The sequence below is a fragment of the Aplosporella prunicola genome, assembly GCF_010093885.1.
Source record: "Aplosporella prunicola CBS 121167 unplaced genomic scaffold K452scaffold_1, whole genome shotgun sequence".
Taxonomy (NCBI): Eukaryota; Fungi; Ascomycota; class Dothideomycetes; order Botryosphaeriales; family Aplosporellaceae; genus Aplosporella; species Aplosporella prunicola.
This window is the reverse complement of record NW_022983529.1, coordinates 1,411,739-1,432,997: the sequence shown is the minus strand read 5'-3', so window position 1 is coordinate 1,432,997 and position 21,259 is coordinate 1,411,739. Positions and strand designations below refer to the sequence as shown.

The following is a 21,259-nucleotide window of genomic DNA, read 5'->3' as shown; positions in this document are numbered from 1 at the left end:
CACTTTTAGAAACAACAACCTCCCCTTTTCACCACGCCCGCCAGAGCGCTAAAGCTGCCGCCCCCAACACGCCTTGCCTCGCAAATGTCCACGCCCGCGCCCAGGTCGCCATGAGCAGCCCTAACCACTCCACCCCCGCGCCGCTCCCCGCCACTACCACCTCCACCACCACCTCAGACGACGCTAGACACGATTCTCCAGCGCCCCGCTCCGGCGCGCTCCCGAACACGTCGACGGACGCCGCTCCCGAACCTTCGAGCGCCCCCGCGCCGCCCCCGGTGAACCTCCAGGCCTTTACCGACCGCGCCCTGCGCTTCCTCTCCACCGCCACCAACGAGACGCTTGGCGCGTGCTTGGTCGGTCTGGGAGCAACCACGTACCTGGTGCTGGGCAGAGTGGGACTTGTCCTCATCGGTGTCGTCGGAGGCATAGTACTGCATGCGCAGTGGGAAGGTGGTGGCCTACACGGAGATGGCGCCAGCCGGGCCGCCGAGGAGAAGAGACGCAAGGACATCGGCCTGGACGTCGTACACAGAGTTCTGAAAGCTAGGAATTCCGCAAAGGAAGAAGAAGCTGCGGAACGGCGAAATGCAGAGGTCGATGTTCAGCTCTTCTCCGGGAAGCAGCTCGATTATTCGGCTTTCCGGCCGGAGACAGGCGCCGCGCTCAACGAGCTGACGGACGCTGTCATCAAGGAATATGTCAAGTACGTATCATTTCTCTGAGCGTTGTCCTAAATACTGATAGCGCTGTACAGGTGGTGGTATAATCCCATCATCCCCGGCGAATTCGCTTTCCCCGCCGCTTGCCGCAACACGTTGGCCGCCTTCATCATCTCAGTCTCCAACCACCTTTCCCGGAAACGACCTGCTGATCTGTTCCTTGAATTCCTGACAAACTCCTCCGCAATTGTAATCGTTTTCCTGCACGAACTTTCCGGCGCCTTAGCATCATCTCCGAACACACCGCCGGCCGAGGCGGTTCAGAATTACCTGAAACTGAAGCCGGACTGTAACCTCGCCAGTGTGTTGGACCGGAAGCATCAGGCAAAGAAGTTGGACATGGTCGCAGATGATGTCCTCGAGAACTATCTGGAATCAAAAACTTACAACTGCAAGCCTGCGAGGGTATTCCTGAGGGAGATTTTGGCAAAGGTCGTATTGGACATGACCATCACTTCCTGCTCGACACCCGAATGTATCAATGGTTGGATAGTGTACTTTTTGGAAGAAGGCGAACCGGAGTTCATGAACGCCATAGATGCGGGTGTAGAGGGTGCCACTGGCCAGCCCACGAGCAAGAGCCAGGGAGAAACCAAGCAGCAAGCGGCCGAGCGCGAAAATGCTGCTGGCTCCCCCAGCGAGGAGGGCACCGAAGACTCGAAGAAGCACAAACGCACCGTTAGCAGGGCGCAGGACGCCATGGACGATGCGATGAAAGAGGCACAGCGCCTCACGCAGATGATTGTCGAGGACGACGCTCGCAGGCTGCGTGAACAACTCGACAGGGAGGATACAGAGAAGGATAAGGGAAAGTCGAGTACGAGCTTCAACGACGACATGTCCGAAAGCACCACGCAAGGTGTAGCCACCCCCAGCTCTTCCCAGAGCGACCACAACGACGACCGCCGGGCTTCTCTGCAGGACTCCACTTTTATGAAAAGCCCCAACGATTCCATAACGAAAGCGACGAACCCATCAGAAAAGACAAGCTCAAAAGAGCCGCAAATCTCTTCCCCGTCGTCGAAGCGCCAAACCTTTACGAGCTTCGACCAAATTGTGACTGAGAAAACGCCCACCGCGTTAGGAGGAACTCCGCAGGAAATCCCCAAGCCTCCTCCATTGACCTTGCATAATGCCAACATTGCCATCTTCGACGATGCGACGCCGGGAGACAAGTCCACCATCAAGTCGAAACCGGTCGGCGATTATCTCATCCAGATCGAGCCATCGACATCGCACCATTCCGGATGGATGATTGCTAGAAAGTACGCTGACTTTGAGACCTTGCACGAAGTGCTTAAACGCATTTCGATTGTCTCGGGCGTGCCAGGCTTTACCGAAGCGCATTCCAAGCTGCCTTCTTGGAAGGGCCATACCAAGTCTTCACTGCGCGGTGAACTCGAAAGGTATCTCAATGACGCCATGTCGTGGCAGCCCCTTGCTGAGAGCGAAGGAATGAAGAGATTCCTTGAGAAGGAGCGTGGTCTGGACGGATCGCCTGTACTCACCAAACCAGGCTTCGGCTGGCCGACGCCGTCGGCGTTCGAAGCAATGGGTAAGGGCATGTTTGACGCTCTTGCCAAAGCGCCCAAGGAAGTCGCTGGAGGAGGAAAGGCCGTGTTCGGCAACATCACCGGCGCATTTGGAGCCCTGGGCCCGAAGCGGAAGACGACCATTAGCAAGTCCGCCGAAAACAGCGGACCCGAGCAATCGACGCCGACGCCGAGCTCCAGGCACAAGCGGGCAGAGAGCACCGTGTCGGAGCTACCAAATCCCACGCACATGCGCTCGGAGAGCATGCTTTCGATCGCGCCGGGCCGGCGCAGCCAGGACAGCGTGCGCTCCCCTGTCACAGCCAGCCGGCGGAGCACCGACAGCCTACGCACTTCGCCCATCATTGACCAGCAGCCCGCACCGATTGCGCAGATGGAGCGCCGCCCCAGCTACCAACCAGACTTGGACGCGGAGTACAAGATGCGGCCGACGTCATCGTCTAGGTCGTCCGTGTACGGCCGCTCGAGCGTCGAGCACAGCCGCGCGCCTAGCCGTTCCACGTCTGCTCGCGAGAGCCTAGACATCTCGCCTCTTATGGGCGGAGACCAAATCCTGAACCTGCCGCCGTTGCCGTCGGATATCACGGACGACTACGTCGGCGAGGGAGGCCCGTTGAGCCCGCCGCAGCAGCGCAAGCGGCGCAGCGAGGAGTCGAGGCGCTTGTCACGGGCGTCGACGGCCGCGGCGTCCGAGCCGGCGCATGTGAACGGCGGGAGCCCACCGAAGACGACGACGCGGTCAGCGACGACGAGCACGACGGCGACGGCGACGGAGAAAGACCGGTCATCCGTGGTGCCGAAGACGCAGCAGCCGCTGAACGAGCAGGAGACGCAGATGGCGGTGGAGCTGTTCTTCGCCATCATCAACGAGCTGTACACGATGTCGTCGGTATGGCAGATCCGCAAGTCGCTCCTCACGGCGGCAAAGACGTTCCTCCTGCGGCCCGGGAACCCGCAGCTCGAGAGCATCCGCGTGCTCCTGCAAGACACGGTGCTCGAGGCGAATAGCTCGGACACGGGCATTGCGGGACACCTGCTCAAGCTGCGCATGAACGCGCTGCCCAGCGACGAGGAGCGCAGTAAATGGCCGGGGCCGATGAGCCCGGAGGATAAGGAGCGGTTGCGGGTTAAGGCACGGAAGCTGCTGGTTGAGCGGGGCATGCCGCAGGCGCTGACGAGCGTGATGGGCCAGGCGGCGAGTGGCGAGGCGTTGGGCCGAGTGTTTGATTGCTTGCAGGTCGAGAGCGTGGCGAGGGGGTTTGTGTTCGGGCTGTTGTTGCAGGGCGTGCGGGCCGTGACGGCGTAGGGGTTTGCGTCGCTTTTTTGCGCGAGCTTTCTTTTCTGCTTCTGCTTCTGCTTCTTCTTCCTTTTCTTCAACCCCTTCGTCTGCTTCTGCATGGATGGCCGTCACGTCACCACGTCACGCCTTTGTCCGCATCCCCCATTCCGCATTCCCCGTTTCCAGCTTCGTTTCGCTTCGCTTCGCTTCGCTTCTTCCTGAGGTTAGGGCTCTCTCTCTCTGGGTTTCAGTTCAGTTCAATTCGGTCCGCGGTTTTGCTGGCCTTCTGTCGTTTTTTTTTTTTTTTTTCTTCATTCGACTTTTTCCGTCGTCTTAGCATATCCCCCGCCCTGCCTGCTATCCCGCGCTTGGCAGTGTGTGCGCCTGGTCCTGTACTGTACTTCCTCCGTCTTATCGTACCCTCCTCCTATCGTCTGGAGTGGAGGTTTCGCTTCATTCAACTTCGCTTCGCTTCGCTTCGGCTTGCTGCATCCGACCGCCATACCTGTGGTCGCGCTTGGGCGTCTGTTTTTTGCTTCTTCTGCTTTTCTTCTTCTTCTTCGTCGTCGTTGTCGTCATTTTCTTGACTTCTTGGCTTCTTCTTCTTCTTCTTCTTCTTCTTCTTCTTCTTCTTCGCACTAGAAAGCGAGAACGCGAGAACGCATGATCCACATGTTTGCTTGCTTGCTTGCAAATATGCAAGCGGCTGGCTAGAGAGCTAGAGCGCTAGAGAGCTTGCTAGAGATTCTGGCGCTTGTTGACTTGGCTTGCCTTGGCTTTACTTGGCTTAGCTTTGACTTGGTTTGCAGTGACGGGGTTGTTTAGGCTGGCTCGCTTTCGCTTTTGCTTTCGACTTTTTGGGGTGCTTTATTAGCTGTGGCTGTGGGTTTGGTGGGTTTGCTGCGGGAGAGAGGGGTGAGCAGGAAAATGCAACGCAAAAAGCAAAAAGCAAAAAGCAAAATTCAAAATTCAGAGGGTTGGGGTTGGGATTGGGATGAAGGATGGGATGCTGGGCTGGGATCAAGTATACTCGTACGCACTACACTCTTCGGCATAGTACGTTACAGTACACTACACTACACTACATGGCATACACAACACAACACTACGCACAGATAGGTACGAATTGTACGATAGGGTTTGTAAGTTTGGTTGGTTGGTTTGTCTTTCTCTGCCTGTCTCTGTCTCTGCCAGTCTTGTTTGTCTGTCACTCTGTCAGCGCATCTGTCCGGTCCATCGCACTATCTTAGAATTGCCCAACGCACGTCAGCGGGACAAAACGAAAAGAGATGATTCGGAAGGAGAGGAGAGGCGAAGAGAGCACGTCATGTACTCTGTCTAGCTTAAAAGGGCTGGGCTGGGCTGGGCTGGGCTGGTAACTTAGCTGTTTGGCGATGGAGAGGGAGGGGGAGAGGGAGGTATGTAATGTAATAGGCTGTGTACTGTGGGTTGAGTGGGGGGTGTATGATCTACCGCTGCTGCTGCTGCTGCTGTTGTTGTTGTTGTACTTTTACGGCTCGTGGATGGTGGTGTGTAGTTGTAGTTCGTCGTGGTTGTACATACGTTGGATTAGGTACGTGTTACGTACCACGACGAACTAGAACTACAGCGTCAATTGTACTGCATATGTAAACGAAGCAAAATAAAGCGAACAACAAAATCCATACGCTGCACCCCGCTCAAACTTGCGTCAATACTTGTTCTGTATAGATATATGTAACCGCCCGCTAAAAAAAAACCATCAATTTTAACCGCACAACACTTCCTCTCCTCCCCTTCCTCGCTTTGCCTTTCCTCCCCCAAAAGAACTCACCCTACAGCACACACCACCCCCCCTTCACCCACTTCACCCCCACCCCCGCAAACCACACCACTCCTACCCCTTCAGCCCCCCATCCCACCCCCCTTTCCCAAGCCTAAGCCCAAAGCTCACCGCCACAGCAGCCAACAGCCCGACACACAGCGCCGTCGGGCCGTACTTGTCATGGTAGCGCACAGCGCGGCGGTTGCGGATCTTGTCGACGCGCCACAGGTACAGCCCCATGCTGTAGAAGAGGCTGGCGCAGGCGAGGAGCGTGAAGGCCCAGGCGGAGGTGAGGGCGATGGCGTCGCCTGTTGGGGGAGTGGGGGTTAGTTTGTGTTTTTGAAAGAGTGAGGGAGAAGGAGAGGAAAAGGGAAGGGGTAAGGGTGAGAAAACATACCGAAATTCAGCAACGTGGCCGCGATCGAGCTCAGGATAATCGAAAACTCCAACCAGCTGAGGAACGTGCGCTCGGCAGCAAAATACACCTTCGGCTCCACGCGCACAGGCACGTGGATGCGCTTGCCCTTCGGCGCCTTGAAGCGGCGCACCTCGCCGCTGTACTTGGGCACACCCAGCGTCGCGGCCGCGCCACCATTGCCATTGCCCTCGGGCATAGCGGTCGCGTGGGGCACCGGCCGCGCCGCCTTCAGCGCTGCCCACGCCCGCGCCCCCGCTGCACTGGCATAGTGCTCCAGCAGCTTGCGCCGGTAGTGCCACCCGCCGACGCGGCGCGCCTCATCCAGGGCGTCGTCCTCGTCGTCCGAGTCGTACAGGGGGTAGTCGTCGTCGGGCTGGGGCAGGGGGCGCGCCGCAATGCGCTCTTCGATGTCGAGCTCGTTGGGCCCGCCCGGCCGCGTCGTGTTCCCGTTGCCGTAGTCTCGCTGCTGCTGCATGTCGTGCTGCTCCATGGCGTCGCGGGCTTCGCGCAGCCGCCGCAGGTCCTCCGTGTCCGACGCGTCGTTGCTGGGCAGCGGCAGGTTGTCGTGCTCGTCGTCTGTGTCGTCGTCGTAGGGGCCGCTGGTCGAGATGTCGGCGCTTTGCCCTGGTCGCTCGATCCCGAAGCGGTGGCTGATGGGCTTGCGGATGTCGACGTCCATTTGCGGCATCCAGAAGGGGAGCAGGTGGATGCGCGACGGGTTCAGCGTCGCTGTGCCGTGGATGAACTTGCTGAACTTCGGCACTGCCTCGACGAGGTGGCTGGCTGTGAGTTCGCGAATCCACTGTGGCGGCTCCTGTCCGGCTTGCGTCTGGAGCTTGACTTCGAGGACGGCGTACGGGAAGCGCTCGACGTCCTCGGGCGGCAGCTGGGAGAACGGATAGTCGATGCCGATGTCCATCCGTCGCCAGTTGTCGCCCGTCCTCTTCCGGCCATCCAAATTGTCCTCGCGGGTCATGGTCAACTCGGTATCGAGGGAGATACGCACACGTGCGTCGCCCGGGAGCTGGAAGGCAGTGCGGTTGTAGAAAGATCGCGTCACGGGAACCAGCTTGCGGGTGATGACGCGGTACTGGATCTCGCGGGCAAGTTGCTCGAGGTCCGCAATCTCCTTCTCGCCCTTCTTGCCCTCTTTCCGCATCTTGTCAAAGACTTGGTCGACGGTCATCTTCCCCGACAGGAAGGCGTTGACGTTCTTCTCCTTCAGCGCGAAACGCGCCTTGACCGACTTCTCGCCGGTCCAGTCCTCGCGATGCGTCTTCCGCTCCACGAAGATGGTGTCGTTCTCCATGCCTCCGTACCAGCGGAGACGGATGGCCTCGGCACCTTCAGTCTTCTTCAGGCGGCCCGTGTACAGCTCCCAGGTGTCCGTGTTGTCATAGTAGATGGACGAGATGGCCGAGTCCTTGGGGTCGAATTCCTTGCTCGCGTTAAAGACCAAGACGGGCAGGTGCTTCAGGATTATGAGCTTGAGCTCGGTGATGTTGTCCGGGTGCACCCAGTACTTGGTGGTCTGGCGGACGAAGTTTTGCTGGCCACCGCCCGCGGCAGCGTCGCCCTTGGTGGGGTTACCACGCGTCCGCACCAGGTCGTAAAGCTTCGACAGCTTGACGATGAAGGCGTCGTAGTTGTCCTTGAAAAAGGGCTTGGCTCGCAGCCGCGCGGCGAAAACTGGCTTCAGGTGCCATTGGGTTTGTTTCTGCAATATCAATCAGCATGGACGGTAGGCAGTCGGCCCGGACAACGCACATCGTGCTTCTTGATAATCTTCTGGAAGCCCGTGTAGTTGAGCTGGGTGAACTTGGCGAGGTCGTGCACGTCGGCGATGATGTCGCTCAGGTCCTCCTCGAGCAGCATAAAGTCCTCCTCGGAGGGCTCGTCGTCGTTGTGCTGTTCGGCGCGGGCGATGACGTCGTTGACCTCCTTCTCCGAGGCCTTGATGCGGCGCACGATTTCCTGGCTCTTGACCTGCTGGAAGGTGTGGACCTTGTCCAATTCCTGCTCGAGCTCCCGCACGAAGCGCTGCTCGTCGGCCTCGGTCCAGGCGCCGTGCTTGGGCGGGCGGGAGCGGTCGGTGGTCGTGGCATCGCCCTCGCCCGACTTGCTCAGGCTCTCCTTGAGGCCGTCGTAGTCGATGTAGTAGTAGTACCAGTCCTTGATGAGCGAGGTGCGGAGCTGCTGGCCGAACCTGAGCATGGTCAGCCGAGGCGCATGATTGGAAGAGAGGTGCAGGCGGATTGCAGGGGAGTGGATAAGCACCTCATCTTGGCTTGCGGGCTGGCTTAAGCTGTACGACGGCTGACAATTCGTGCAACGCGTGTTGAAGAGGGCGACTTAGCAGTAAGTTAGGTTGTGGCAGTCGTTAATGTCCGGACAGAAAGTACGAATTGACCAGCGACACGATTGACGTCGAATGGCGCACTGGGCGAATGAGGGCTGCGCTAGAGCGCACGTTTTCCTCGCGGCTCCTCCGCTCCACAATCTCCCGTCGCCGCGGTGCACCCGTACCCACGACGTACTTCGTCTCCTCGCGGCTCTGGCATACTTAAGGCTCCCCGCCCGCACTGCCGGATACCTGAAGTTCCGCGCCCGCGCTCCCGCTTTTCTTTGTCCGCGCACCGTCGTTCGCGTGTTCATTGCGTGCTGGCCGAGCTTGAAGACGCGCCATGTCGCAACCGCAACTTTGGATTTCCAAGCTGCTTGCCCCACCTTCGATTTCTAATGCTCCATAACCTACTCCTAGCTATATAAATTCTTTGTCCAGCCATTACATAGGTACTCTCTTACTTCCAAAACACACACATACACACCGTCCCCACCTGCCCATCATGTCTCCCATCCGTGTTGGCTTCATCGGCCTCAGCGCCTCCAGCAGCTGGGGCGTAACCGCGCACCTGCCCTACCTCAAAGACAGTTCGAAATACGAAATCGTCGCCTTGTGCAACACGTCAATCGAAAGCGCGCAGGCGGCCATCGCCGCGCACAAGCTGCCCGCGAGCACCAAAGCCTACGACTCGCCCGCCGCCATCGCCGCGGACCCGGACATCGACCTCGTCGTCTGCTCCATCCGCGTCGACCGCCACTACCCCTTCCTCAAGCCCATCCTCGAGGCCGGCGGCAAGGACGTCTACTGCGAGTGGCCGCTGGGCAGGAACCTCGCTGAGGGCGAGGAGCTCGCCGCCCTGGCTAAGGCCCAGGGCGTCCGCACCATGGTCGGCTTGCAGGGACGGCGCGGGCCCGGCGCCCGCAAGGTCAAGGACCTGATTGATGCGGGCCGCATTGGCGACGTGCTTAGCGTGTCGGTCGTCGCGGATGCAGTCAACCTGGGCGCCGAGGAGCTGCCCAGCCTGGCGTATCTCCAGGACCGTGAGGTTGGCGGAAACATGGTGGCGATCCACTTGTCGCACAGTGAGTAGTACCTAGCATCCCGCTATATCTCAAGCCTCTTCCAGCGCACATGTAGGCTAACGCGTACACACACCAGCGCTCGACACGATCAGCCAGGCCGTCGGGCAGCTGAAATCCTACAACTCGATCCTGGCCGTCAAGCGGCCCAGCGTGCGGCTGCACGACCCCGCCACCAACAAGACCGTCGACACGATACCGCGCAGCTCGCACGACCACGCGCTGATCCAAGGGCGCCTCGAGTCGGGCGCGCTCTTCTCGGTGCACATGCGCGGCGGGCCCCCCGTCCCCGGCTCCCCCGGCATCACGTGGCGCGTCTACGGCACGCAGGGCGAAATCGTCTTCACGGCCGCCATCGCCATGCTGAACCTGACGTCTCCGGACGAGCGCATCCAGCTGCACGACCACAGCGCCGGCACCGTCGAGGACGTCGCTGTCCCGCCGGACGCGCTTGATGAGGCGAATTTGCCCCTGCAGGCCAGGAATGTTGGCCGCTTGTACGAGGCGTTTGCTGAGCGCCGCACGGCGGAGTATCCAGACTGGGCGGATGCCGTCGTCAGGCATCGCCTTGTGGACGAGCTGTATGAGCGCGAAAAGACGGGCGCCGGCGATGGCGAGCCTGCGAAGTATCTAAGCGGGACGTATGGTGCGAGTTTGGAGCTGTAGGAGGTGGGGTAGCAAGCGTATTGACAGGCGAGAAGCGGGATCGTATGGCTCGGTCCTGGATTGCTTTAGCAAAGAAAACTAAACCACATAACTAGCATCCTTAACCAAGAAAAAAATAACAAAAGGCTCGAAAATAATTATCTTTAATATACATATATGTATATATGTACCTCTACCACGCACCACCCAGTTCCCACACCCCTTCCCCCCCCCAAAAAAAAAAAAAAAAGGTCCTAGACACTAAACCCTAACGCCCCAAGCCCAGCCCCCCAGCCTCACCCTCGCCGCCGCAATAAACCCCGTCCCCACCACCTGAACAACACCACAAAAGACCTTCATGTACGCAAACCCATTTCCTCCCCCAACAATCGCGCCCCCAATCGGGCTCCCCGCCAGCGCCGCCAGCGCCACAACCGCGAAGAACGCCCCGCTGCGCACCCCGATGGCGCGCACGTCGGAGATCTGCGCCACCAGCGCAGGCGCGAGACTCACGACTGCGCCGGAGCCGAAGCCGTAGAGGATGGCGAATGCCAACAACGCTGACGTATTCGCAGTCTCCCTTGCCCCTCCAGCTCCGCTCCCCGCTCCAGCTGCGCTGCCCGCTCCTTCGGAGCGAGCCACCCCGCCCGCCGGAATCCACAGCGCCAGCACCGTCACAGCACTAAACGCGCAAACGACAACAGCGACATTAAACCTCCCGACCTTGTCCGCCGCCCAGCCCGGCAGCAGGCGCCCGAACAGCGACGCCGCGTTCAGCGCGGGCAGTAGGGCGCGGATGAGGGCGGGGCTGGCGGCGGCGGCGCGGGCTTCAGCGGGGAGGAAGGTGAAGGGGAGGAAGAGGCCGAGGAAGAAGATGAAGGCGCCGGTTGTGAGGAGGGAGAAGGGCGGGTAGGTGAAGGGGTGGATGTATTCGGTTATTGTGAGGGATTTGGGGGAGGGGGGGAGGCGGGACGTTATGGTTGCGTTGGCTATGATCTGGTGGTGGGGGTGGGGTGTTAGTGAGGTCTGAGACGGGTTGGGTAGGGGAAGGGGTTAGCTGGGTAGGTATGGGCGGACGTACCAGCAGGCCGAGGATGAGAAAGGCGGCGCCGCGCATCGCCCACGCAAACCCCACCGTCCGCACCAGTTCGTCTACCATCAGCGGGAAGACGACGCCGCCAAGCGACGACCCCGCCGTCATGATGCCGAAGGCCAGGGCGCGGCGGCGGAAGAACCACGTGCTGAGGGCGGACATGGACGGGTAGAAGACCATGCTCGCGCCGATGGGCGAGCACACGCCCTGCGCGAGCAGGAACTGGTAGTAGCGCGTTGCGAGCGAGGCCATCATCAGGCCAAGGACGTGCAGGATGCTGCCGACGAGGAGCAGATACCGCGGGCCGTGGTTGTCGTAGAGCTTGCCTACTATGGGGCCCTGTATACCCATCAACAATCAGTCAGTCAGTCAGTCGGTCAGTTCGCCATCGACCTAAACCCGCGTCCACGAAACCCGCGTCCACGCCTATATCTGGTGCAGGTGGGGCACACTCACCCCGAAAAACATCATAAACGTCTCGAGCGACGGGATCCACGCTATCGTGCTGGCTGGGTACCCCGCCAGCTGGTGCGTGCCATAGTAGTCCTGAAAGACGCCGATGGCGTTGATCCACCCGAACGAGCAGAAGAGGGCGCAGAAGCTGCCAAGCGCGCAGAGCCACGCCGCGCGGCCGCCGTCCGGGAAGCTGGCGGGGTCGAAGCCCAGCGGGGCAGTGGAAGATGCGGGCGCGGATGGGACCGCGACGCCTTTCTCGTTGGCCTCGCTGCTGGGCGAGACGTCGATGTGAGTGGTGGTGCTGTTGGTTGCGGACTCAGCTGCTGTGCTCTGTATTCTTTCCTTCTCTGGTGCCATCTCCGTTTGCTGTTTCTGGCCGTCTGGCTCCCGTGTCTGACCCATGGCTTTGAGTGACCAGCCCGAGGATTCTGACAGCGAGACCGAAGACATGGAGGGAATGCGTTTGTCGTGGTAATAAGAGCTGGGTCAGCACACCGAAAACGAAAACAACTCCGAGTATACAAGTCTGGAGGGAAGCCTAAACCGCGCAGGCAACCAAAGGCAAACGAAGAAAAAGCGTTGTTTGTCCAGACCACCTGACCCTCGCAGAGGCCGCACCCGGGAAGGCTGGACGGTTATATAGACGCATTATGTTTATTGTGTGCTCTTGAGTGGAGCCCCACGACGCCCTCTCCGCTGTTCTGGGAACACGATGCTGTGTCGTCGAGAGGTCTATGGCCGGCTGACACGCTCGCGCCTTTCCTGATGCGGCAATGCGGTAGCAGGTGGGCGTGGTGCAGCAGAGTGCGTTGGGGACGCCCCCCACGCGCCGCATTCGTTCAGTGGGGCGCCCTGCCTTGCCCTGCCCTGCATCCCTACCTGTCCACCACCAGCACATGCATAGATAGATGGACCGACAGATGAGCGGGCGCTGCCGTCCCGCAGTCCCGGTTGTAGAAGAGGATCGATGCACGCAGCGCCCCAGATCACTGCTGCGCTCCTGACACGGCACGGCTCGATGCGCTCCTGCCATTGTGCCTTTCAGGCCTCCTCCCTGGCCAGCCCCACGCCACTGTGCGACCCGGCGCGCGCTACAGCTCGCCCGCAACCGCGCGCCTTGCAGCAATCGTGACGCCTCGAACTCGGGTCGGGAACCATTCTGGCGGGCCGCTGCAGGTCGAGGGCACGTCAGCCGCGGGCAGTGCCGCCTGTTGCTTGGCTATTTGTCCACCGCTCACCCACCCTTTATTTGGAAGTTTATGACTTCTTTTTCTTGTTTGGCCGGCTGTGCGCTGCCACCCAAGTACAAGCGCTGCTCGCCCGTTCTCGTCCCTCGCTCTTTTGCGCCGCTCGAGCTACAGTGGAGATTCTTTGGGAGGATACTCACTGGTGCATTCCGCGAAGGCTGCCTCTCGCGCCGCTTGGTTCTGCGTGGGATGTTGAGCTACGATGAAAAGCTCCGAACGCAATTGTTAACGTCACATCTACATACGAGGCTTGTCAGCATTCTCTGGACACGGGTGTTTTCGCTGCATCCGGTGCGCATCGAAAATCGTATGTTGCGTGCGTATATCAAATACAATGCTCTGCGTAGCGACGTCGTCGATGGAAAAACAATGCCTCAGCCTGACGCACGAGCTATTTCGATCCAAGCTGCATGCGGAGCATTGGCCGAGCATGCAAGACAAGGCACGATGAGCCGGGTTGAGGTATGCACGATTAATTGAAGGTAGAATCATTCCTTTTTCCTGCTTACTCTGTACAGTTAGCTCCACGGCGAGCAAAAAGCATTCAACTCCCGTCACACACATAACGCCACACCGCGGAATCCAATCCCTAATTATGTAGAAGAACAACGCACCAATAAACTAGCCCTCATAAGCAAGCACGCTCCCAATCTCCTGCCCATTCGTCGATCAGCATTCTCGCTCTTCTGACTCCATTGATCACGAGCCCTTCCTGGTCTGACCGCTTTTACCGCTGCCCCCCTCGACGTTCGTCCTGCCGCCAAAGCCCGTATCCCTGGTAGGCTGTGCCTGCGGATCAGGCTGCTTGGCGGGGTGGTCGGCATCACTCCCTTCGGTGCTGGCCTTGCCCTTTGTTGATGCCGAAGACTGCGCATCGAATGCCGGAGACTGTTGGTCATTGGGACGAGACGGCGGGTTGTAGGCGCCGGGGTCTTTGAAATGGGGACGAGTGGTAGTGAGGGGGCGGACGGAGGACGTCGTAGTGATGGGAGCGCGGAGGCCGGGATTGCGGAGCGTGTAACGCAGCATGTTCATTACTGAGTCGATTAAATCGAAGATGGCGGCCTTGATGTAGGCAGATATAGAGTATCAAGAGGTTAGGAGTAAGGCTTCATTGGCGGACCTCTCAGCCGCAATGAAGACTTTATATATGGAGGGGTTTCCCAAGGGGATCATTGTGACCTCATCGATGAAGGAAGGCATCATCTTCCGCGAATCTGACGGATTTGGCAGCGAATGGCCGAAATGAAGGAAAAGCAGCCGGTGAGGATGAAGGTCGTGATCGAGGAGCATCACGACAATGACGAGCAGCATTTGCTCCAGCAATCGAAGTAGCTGCGGTGGGTCTCGTCGTGCAAGAATGGAGCTCACGCGAGTCATGAGATGGCTGGCGCGAAACGCGAAATCGCGTCGCGTACCCCAGCTTTTGATCTCGACTGCTCAACGCCACGGCTTCCGTCACTTCTCCATTGGCGTTTTGACACCACTTCGGGCGGCCACACAACCTCACTGCCAACATGTCTTCTCGTCCAGAGCTCAAGGTTGATGACGAGCCTGGCTTCATCAAGTTCTTCCGCAACCTGCCAGAGAAGAGCACCGATACCGTTCGCATTTTCAACCGCGGCGATTTCTACACCGCTCATGGCGAGGACGCCACGTTTATTGCCCGCACGGTACAAAGACCAAATCAACTGAGACAGGTGGCCATCGCTGACACTGTTTCAGGTCTACAGAACCACTTCCGTCCTTCGCCAGCTCGGCCGCGAACCCGGCCTCGAATCCGTAACGCTCTCCGTAACCGTCTTCCGCAACTTCCTTCGCGAAGCCCTCTTCCGACTCAGCAAGCGCATCGAGATATGGGAGTCGTCAGGGCGCATGGGCTGGAAGGTCGCCAAGCAGGCTTCTCCGGGTAACCTGCAAGACGTAGAGGAAGACCTGGGTGGCCAGCTCGAGTCTGCTCCCATTATTCTCGCAGTTAAGGTGTCGGCCAAGGCATCCGAGGCACGGAATGTCGGTGTTTGCTTCGCGGATGCCAGCGTGCGCGAGCTCGGCGTTAGCGAGTTCCTCGACAACGACCTCTACTCAAACTTCGAGTCGCTGCTCATCCAACTCGGTGTTAAGGAGTGCTTGATTCAGGCAGATGGACAGAGGAAAGATGTCGAGCTATCAAAGCTGAGGACTATTGCCGACAACTGCGGCTGTGCCGTCTCCGAGAGAAGTGTGGCCGACTTTGGCGCCAAAGACATCGAGCAGGATCTCTCGCGGTTACTTCGCGATGAGCGTGCGGCAAGCACGCTTCCTCAAACGGATCTTAAACTCGCCATGGGCTCTGCGGCGGCCTTGATCAGATATCTTGGCGCAATGAGTGACCCCTCTAACTTTGGTCAGTACCAGTTGTATCAGCATGATCTGTCGGATTACATGAAGCTGGATGCTGCAGCGCTAAAGGCCTTGAACCTGATGCCTGGTCCTCGTGACGGCTCCAAGACGATGAGTTTGTATGGTCTGCTCAACCACTGTAAAACTCCGGTTGGCAGCCGGTTGCTCGCGCAGTGGCTCAAGCAGCCTCTGATGGGTGTTGAGGAGATTGAGAAGAGGCAGCAGCTTGTTGAAGCATTCGTCAATGATACCGAACTCCGCCAAATCATGCAGGAAGAGCACCTCCGCTCTATTCCTGATCTGTACAGATTGGCGAAGAAGTTCCAGCGTAAGATGGCGAACTTGGAGGATGTTGTCAGGGCATATCAAGTCGCCATTCGTCTCCCTGGATTCTTGGGCACCCTCGAGGGCGTCATGGACGAGCAGTACAAGGATCCGCTGGATTCCGAGTACACCAGCAAGCTGCGCGATTACTCTGACAGTCTTGCCAGACTACAAGAAATGGTAGAGACGACCGTCGACCTCCAGGCACTCGACAACCATGAGTTTATCATCAAGCCCGAATTCGATGACAACCTCCGCAGTATCCATAAGCGGCTCGATAAGCTCAGATACGAGATGGATGTTGAGCACACTCGGGTCGGCAAAGACCTCAATCAAGACACGGAGAAGAAGCTTTTCTTGGAAAACCACAAGGTCCATGGCTGGTGCTTCAGGTTAACGAGAAACGAAGCTGGTTGCATCCGTAACAAGAAGCAGTACCAGGAATGTTCGACGCAGAAGAATGGTGTTTATTTCACTACTTCTTCTCTCCAGCAGCTGCGCCGTGAGTTCGACCAACTGTCGGACAACTACAACCGGACCCAGAGCGGGTTGGTTAACGAGGTGGTCAACGTAGCTGGTAAGTCCAACCCTGTGTTTGCCATCGCATAATCTGACCTAAAGTAGCATCTTACTGTCCCATCTTGGAAAAGCTTGCCGGCACATTGGGTCACCTCGATGTCATTGTCTCTTTCGCACATGTATCAGTCCACGCCCCGACGGCGTATGTCCGGCCAAAGATGCACGCTAGAGGAACTGGTAACACTATTCTGAAGGAGGCCCGTCACCCCTGCATGGAAATGCAAGATGATATAAACTTCATCACAAACGACGTTTCGCTGGTCCGCGGAGATTCAGAGTTCCTGCTCATCACCGGCCCCAACATGGGTGGTAAATCGACCTACATCCGGCAAATCGGCGTGATAGCACTGATGGCACAGGTCGGGTGCTTCGTGCCGTGCACGGAAGCTGAGCTCTCCATCTTCGACAGCATTCTCGCACGCGTCGGCGCCAGCGACAGTACGCTCAAGGGCGTGTCGACGTTCATGGCGGAGATGCTGGAAACAGCCAACATCCTCAAGTCGGCGACGCGCGAGAGCCTGATCATCATCGATGAGCTGGGACGCGGCACGAGCACATACGACGGCTTCGGCCTCGCGTGGGCCATCTCAGAGCACATTGTGCGCGAGATTGGGGCTTTTGCCGCTTTCGCGACGCATTTCCACGAGCTGACGGCGCTGGTGGACACGCATCCGCAGGTGCAGAACCTGCACGTGGTGGCGCACATAGGGGAGCAAGACCAACAGCAGCAACAACAAAGCAGCAAGGCGGAAGTGACGCTGCTGTACAAAGTCGAGCCTGGGGTGTGCGACCAGTCATTCGGTATCCACGTTGCCGAGCTCGTGCGTTTCCCGCCCAAGGTGGTGGCGATGGCGAAGCGCAAGGCGGATGAGCTGGAGGACTTTTCCGGGAAGCATGAGCTCGGGATGGAGGAGGCGTCGAAAGAGCAGGTGGAGGAGGGGTCGCTGCTGCTGAAGGAGGTGTTGGTACGGTGGAAGGAGGAGGTGGCGCGCGATGGGCTGGAGTCGAAGGAGGCGCAGGTGGCGCGGATGCGCGAGCTAGTGAGGGAGAACGAGGCCTTGATGCGGAATCCTTTTTTTAAGCGCGTGAAGACGCTGTAGGGCTCGGCTGGGTGTTGCTTTTTGTTCGGATTGCTTGTTTGGAGAGAGCTTTTTTTCTTTGGCTGGGGTGCTGAGGGTCGTCCTCTTGATTGCTGGTTTGTTTGTTTGTTTGTTAGTTTGTTTTTGTGCTTACCTGTCTGACGGGTTTCTGGTCTGAGTGGCTGATGTTTGTGAGGCTGTCTTCAGGACTGGAGACAAAATATGGGTGCTGTGATGGCTCTGGCGTTTGGGAAAGAGAGGGTTTGTTCTGTTAGAGACGTTATACTGTTTATGGCTGTTGGGTATGTATATCTATCTATGCGCTGCTTGCTTACAAACTGCTGGTTCACGCTCGTTCGTGTTTGTATCTGTCACGTGGTTCTGCTCTCTTTGCGCTTGCTGGATTTGGATATTCGTGATGTAGAGTGATGATCTGTAGGTAGATTCGGTTGTTGTTTGTGCGACATATAGTTATACTTGTAGCTGTAGGATGTTTTGAGGTCATTTGATATCCTTACAGTCGATAGAAGCGGAGATTAGAGGTTCTTCTATGTTTTCCGAAGTTCTAGAATGTGGCATATGGAACTGATGTCTTTTTTATCATTTGACGTAACTATATCATTTGACGTAACTATATCATTTGACGTAACTATATCATTTGACGTAACTATGTCATTTAGTTATGATACGTCTGCGAAAGTTTACGAAGAAGCAGATTTATTTATACTTCACTTGAAAAGTATAGACTTTACTGATAGGTTGATGTGAGCGTAGAGTATAGAGGATGGGCATTGGAGTAAAATTCGGTAGCTGTTTGTATTTAAGTTGCTTCTCTGTATAGCTCAGTTTTCAGTAGCCAATCAGATCTGTTGGTCAGAATGACTAAGGTCCGGATCAATCGGGTGGGGGTCATGCAGTGAGAGAACGAGGCTGAGCTGAATCCCACACTCTTCAACAACACTTGATCTCTCTTCCAACACTTTCATCTAAAATTGGCCCTCCCTACTAAATCACCGTACGCTACTATGCCACCTTTGAGACGCAGCAAGAGCCTTTGTCTGGATAGCGATGAAACCGATCCCAACGTTGACGGATATGAGTCGGACGCTACAACAAACACTTATGCCTACCAGTCTGACGAGGATCCGGACGACCTATCCGATTCAGAATTGGAGGATCCGCCTACGACAACAAATATAAAGCGGAGCAAAAGCTTTGCCGAGGAATCGCTGATCAGCTAGCAACTACTTCGTGAAAGCGCCGATGAAGAGCACAAGGAAAGACGAGAGGTACTAGTTTTGAAGTACAGCGATATGCTCCAGTGGGAAAAATGTGTCTATTGTCTTGCTACAAGTCAACATGTATGATAACTCTGCGAGACTCTGAACGTCATTTCGCTAATAGCTTTCAGTGCATGACGCCGAATACTGGTCGGCGCACTCAGAGATGTGATAGATGTGTCCGGCTAAAGCACGGTTGCTCGAGGAGGTACTGTGCTGGTGAGGCCATCTCTCTCGTAAAATATTGCTCCTTTGCTGTAAAACTTTTTAGGCTATCTGATCGAAAACCTGTCTGTCCTATTTGCGACAACCTAGACCCTACTCAGAACTGGGGATATGATCCTAACATACGCTTGCCCATCGAAGTATCAGTGACTTTCATGGACATTGCGACGTCAGCTTTGTGTGGTTGCCGCTCTTGCTTTCTGTTGTGGCAGGGACTATGTCAATTAGTGGAAGATGTGTTGGTCGACTCCGATATCTGTTTTTCGTTACAAAAAGGATTGCCTCTCTTGCTAGAGTACTTCAATCCCGGTGAAAAATCTCTCTCAAGTTGCGGGAGGGCACAAGTACTAGAGTTTTACACCGAGCTCCGTACGTATATTCCACACATTGGCACATCAACTCATGGGATTTACATATGAGTTAGATGTAGATCGCCCATCCATATGGTCATCGATTGGCGCAGCTAGGTCACCGATTTGGTCTATGCCATCTGCCTCTGCAATCAGACTGGCAAAGTCTTGGTTGGAAGATTGCATGACCAACCATTCCAAGTGTGAAAGTCCACGGAGCCGGTTGCCAAATCGGATTATCCACGTCGGTGGAGATGAAGACGACCCACATCTATCTGGTTCCCACCAAGAGTATGCGCACTATATTGCGCTAAGCCATTGCTGGGGAGACTACGAAGCCCACAAACCTTTGACAACAACCACGAAAACCTTGAAAGACCGTCAGCGAGCCATTCCTTTGGATTCACTGCCTCAAACATTCAAAGACGCTATCCTAGTAGCTCGTTGGCTCGGAATCGAATATCTTTGGATTGATTCGCTCTGCATTATACAGGACGATGCCAATGACTGGGCTAGGGAATCAGCCCAAATGCACGACATTTATGCTCGTGCAACTCTGACAATTAACGCCCATGTATCCACCCACTGCGATGGTGGGCTTTTTGCTCCAATCAATCGGTCCCGGGCTAAACACACTACCTTGTATCCTCACTCTCCTAGTCTATCATATCCCATTCACGCACATTTGACGGATATTTATGAAGACAATCGGGGTGTACGATATCATTTCTCAATCCGGACAAGCCCATTATCGACAAGATGCTGGACACTCCAAGAACATATTCTAGCTCGCAGGACACTCCACTTCTCGAACGGCGAAATGATATGGGAATGCAAAACACGATGCAATTGCGAGAGTCAAGCATCCGAGACTCCATTTGACGAGAGAACCACATCCATCAGTACGCCTGCGCGTTACTACCGCGAATGGAACGAGCCGCTACTGTCAAAGTGGATACCGTTGGTGGAACTCTACACTAAGCTAAACCTCACCTATGAACGGGATCGGCTTCACGCGCTTTCTGGCCTTGCACAATACATGACCGAAAATACCGCCGAGCATTATGTCTGTGGACATTGGAAGCAAGATCTTGCTGCCTCTCTACTGTGGGAAGCAGATAACTCTTCAGGGACCGCGCTTAGGCCCAAAAGACACAAAGATTATTATGTCCCGACTTGGTCATGGGCCTCCCTCAGTAGGGGTATGATACGTTGGCCCCGCCTGCTTGCGCCAATCCTGGATGAGTTAAAGATAATCGAGATTCAAAATACTCCCGCAACCAACAATCCGTTCGGAAGGTCGAGTTTTGGATACCTTAAGGTTGCCGGTCTGGTCAAAGATATCAGAGTCATCCGCAAGGAAGGTGATACGATAGACATTTTCAGAGATGATTGTCGAAGACCTCCTTCTCAATATAACCTTGAAAGATTTCATCCAGATACTGTGGATGATAATCGTCTAAACACTGTTGATGGTATAAGTATTAGGGCGAGTCTAGATCTCTGGAGACCTGTGGTTGAGATTTTTCCTGGAGACGACCTTGTTATTCTTCTAGTAACAGACTGCCAGGCGATAATTCTCAAGGAAACAACGGCAGACAGCAACCGTTACCAACGTGTTGGTATCGGTGTCTTGAGGTACATAGACTGGTATGGATGGAAAGAATGGCTGGCAATATTTTCTAAACGTACCATTTACATTGTCTAAAGTCCAAATATTCAACAATCTTTCTTTATTTTTTCTTTCCCTTAGCCAGTCCTTGTCTTTTAACTCGGCTTCTTCTTCTTTTTTTTTTTTTTTTTTTTTTACTCGCAAAGGGACAATCACTCTGGGGTTGTTTCTCAACCCGCGCTACCTGAGGCATTCAGAATACCTAGATCGCATGTCGACTCTTATACAAACAATTCAAAGGCAGAATATTGGTAGCGAGTGGCTAGACGAGTATACTCGCGTATCCAATGATGTTTTCAGATCACACCGATGGCTCGCGTAGTATAACACCATCTTGTGTTGGAAAGCGACATATTTTGATGATGCGGTGGGCCGGCTTGGCCACCAAGTCAATGATGCAGATATAGACATCAGGGTAATCACCCACTGATTATAAGTAGCCAGCAGATCACTCGCTTAGAAATGATCAGACCCGAAGGTTCTTCTCTCGTTTCTTGCCCAGAACCATGCATTTCAAATATCTTGCGAGAAGCATTATCCTCACCAGATCTCGGCCCAAGCGAGACAGCAAAGTCCCATTTCAGACAGAGTGCGGAACAGCCTCCCGAAATGTAGATTTGGATCAGTGAACCACTCGGCTCGTTGCAGACCTGGTCGAGGACTGTCGCTACCCAAGGATTTGCGCTTAGACGATCTAAACTGCTACGTGATTTGACAGTGAACCGTAGGTT

At 56.2% G+C, this 21,259-nt stretch overlaps 8 protein-coding genes across 8 annotated transcripts; 5 read left to right on the top strand and 3 right to left on the bottom strand.

Moving 5' to 3' along the window:
- Positions 1-110: 110 nt before the first annotated feature.
- Positions 111-3,581, top strand: K452DRAFT_217127 (uncharacterized protein; the record flags this gene model as incomplete). The annotated part of the gene is made up of 2 exons (XM_033536270.1): positions 111-706; positions 758-3,581. 2 exons carry the CDS (start codon positions 111-113, stop codon positions 3,579-3,581), a joined length of 3,420 nt encoding a protein of 1,139 aa, XP_033403251.1.
- Positions 3,582-5,061: 1,480 nt separating this feature from the next.
- Positions 5,062-8,306, bottom strand: K452DRAFT_348213 (uncharacterized protein). Its single transcript, XM_033545527.1, has 4 exons — positions 8,054-8,306; positions 7,544-7,982; positions 5,756-7,493; positions 5,062-5,666 (listed from the first exon to the last, which is right to left on the bottom strand). The coding sequence occupies exons 1-4, from the start codon at positions 8,056-8,058 to the stop codon at positions 5,431-5,433; spliced, it is 2,418 nt and encodes an 805-aa protein (XP_033403250.1). The 5' UTR covers positions 8,059-8,306; the 3' UTR covers positions 5,062-5,430.
- Positions 8,307-8,525: 219 nt separating this feature from the next.
- On the top strand, positions 8,526-9,903 carry K452DRAFT_282553 (uncharacterized protein). The gene is made up of 2 exons (XM_033539603.1): positions 8,526-9,202; positions 9,279-9,903. The coding sequence occupies exons 1-2, from the start codon at positions 8,623-8,625 to the stop codon at positions 9,863-9,865; spliced, it is 1,167 nt and encodes a 388-aa protein (XP_033403249.1). The 5' UTR covers positions 8,526-8,622; the 3' UTR covers positions 9,866-9,903.
- Positions 9,904-10,126: 223 nt separating this feature from the next.
- Positions 10,127-11,627, bottom strand: K452DRAFT_199557 (uncharacterized protein; the record flags this gene model as incomplete). The annotated part of the gene is made up of 4 exons (XM_033536008.1): positions 10,127-10,420; positions 10,487-10,840; positions 10,926-11,276; positions 11,394-11,627. Coding segments are annotated over 4 exons (1,233 nt in total), but the record flags the coding sequence as incomplete, so codon positions are not given.
- Positions 11,628-12,539: 912 nt separating this feature from the next.
- K452DRAFT_8754 (uncharacterized protein) lies at positions 12,540-13,230 on the top strand. Its single transcript, XM_033547260.1, has one exon. It carries the CDS (start codon positions 12,653-12,655, stop codon positions 13,118-13,120), a length of 468 nt encoding a protein of 155 aa, XP_033403247.1. The 5' UTR covers positions 12,540-12,652; the 3' UTR covers positions 13,121-13,230.
- K452DRAFT_354900 (uncharacterized protein) lies at positions 13,100-13,731 on the bottom strand. The gene has a single exon (XM_033545919.1). The coding sequence runs from the start codon at positions 13,673-13,675 to the stop codon at positions 13,340-13,342; it is 336 nt and encodes a 111-aa protein (XP_033403246.1). The 5' UTR covers positions 13,676-13,731; the 3' UTR covers positions 13,100-13,339.
- A 370-nt stretch (positions 13,732-14,101) lies between these two features.
- On the top strand, positions 14,102-17,353 carry K452DRAFT_262098 (uncharacterized protein). The gene is made up of 3 exons (XM_033538597.1): positions 14,102-14,313; positions 14,366-15,920; positions 15,968-17,353. The coding sequence occupies exons 1-3, from the start codon at positions 14,158-14,160 to the stop codon at positions 17,020-17,022; spliced, it is 2,766 nt and encodes a 921-aa protein (XP_033403245.1). The 5' UTR covers positions 14,102-14,157; the 3' UTR covers positions 17,023-17,353.
- Positions 17,354-17,948: 595 nt separating this feature from the next.
- K452DRAFT_8644 (uncharacterized protein) lies at positions 17,949-20,685 on the top strand. The gene is made up of 3 exons (XM_033547245.1): positions 17,949-18,362; positions 18,413-18,875; positions 18,937-20,685. Exons 1-3 carry the CDS (start codon positions 18,315-18,317, stop codon positions 20,562-20,564), a joined length of 2,139 nt encoding a protein of 712 aa, XP_033403244.1. The 5' UTR covers positions 17,949-18,314; the 3' UTR covers positions 20,565-20,685.
- The last annotated feature ends 574 nt before the right edge of the window (positions 20,686-21,259 follow it).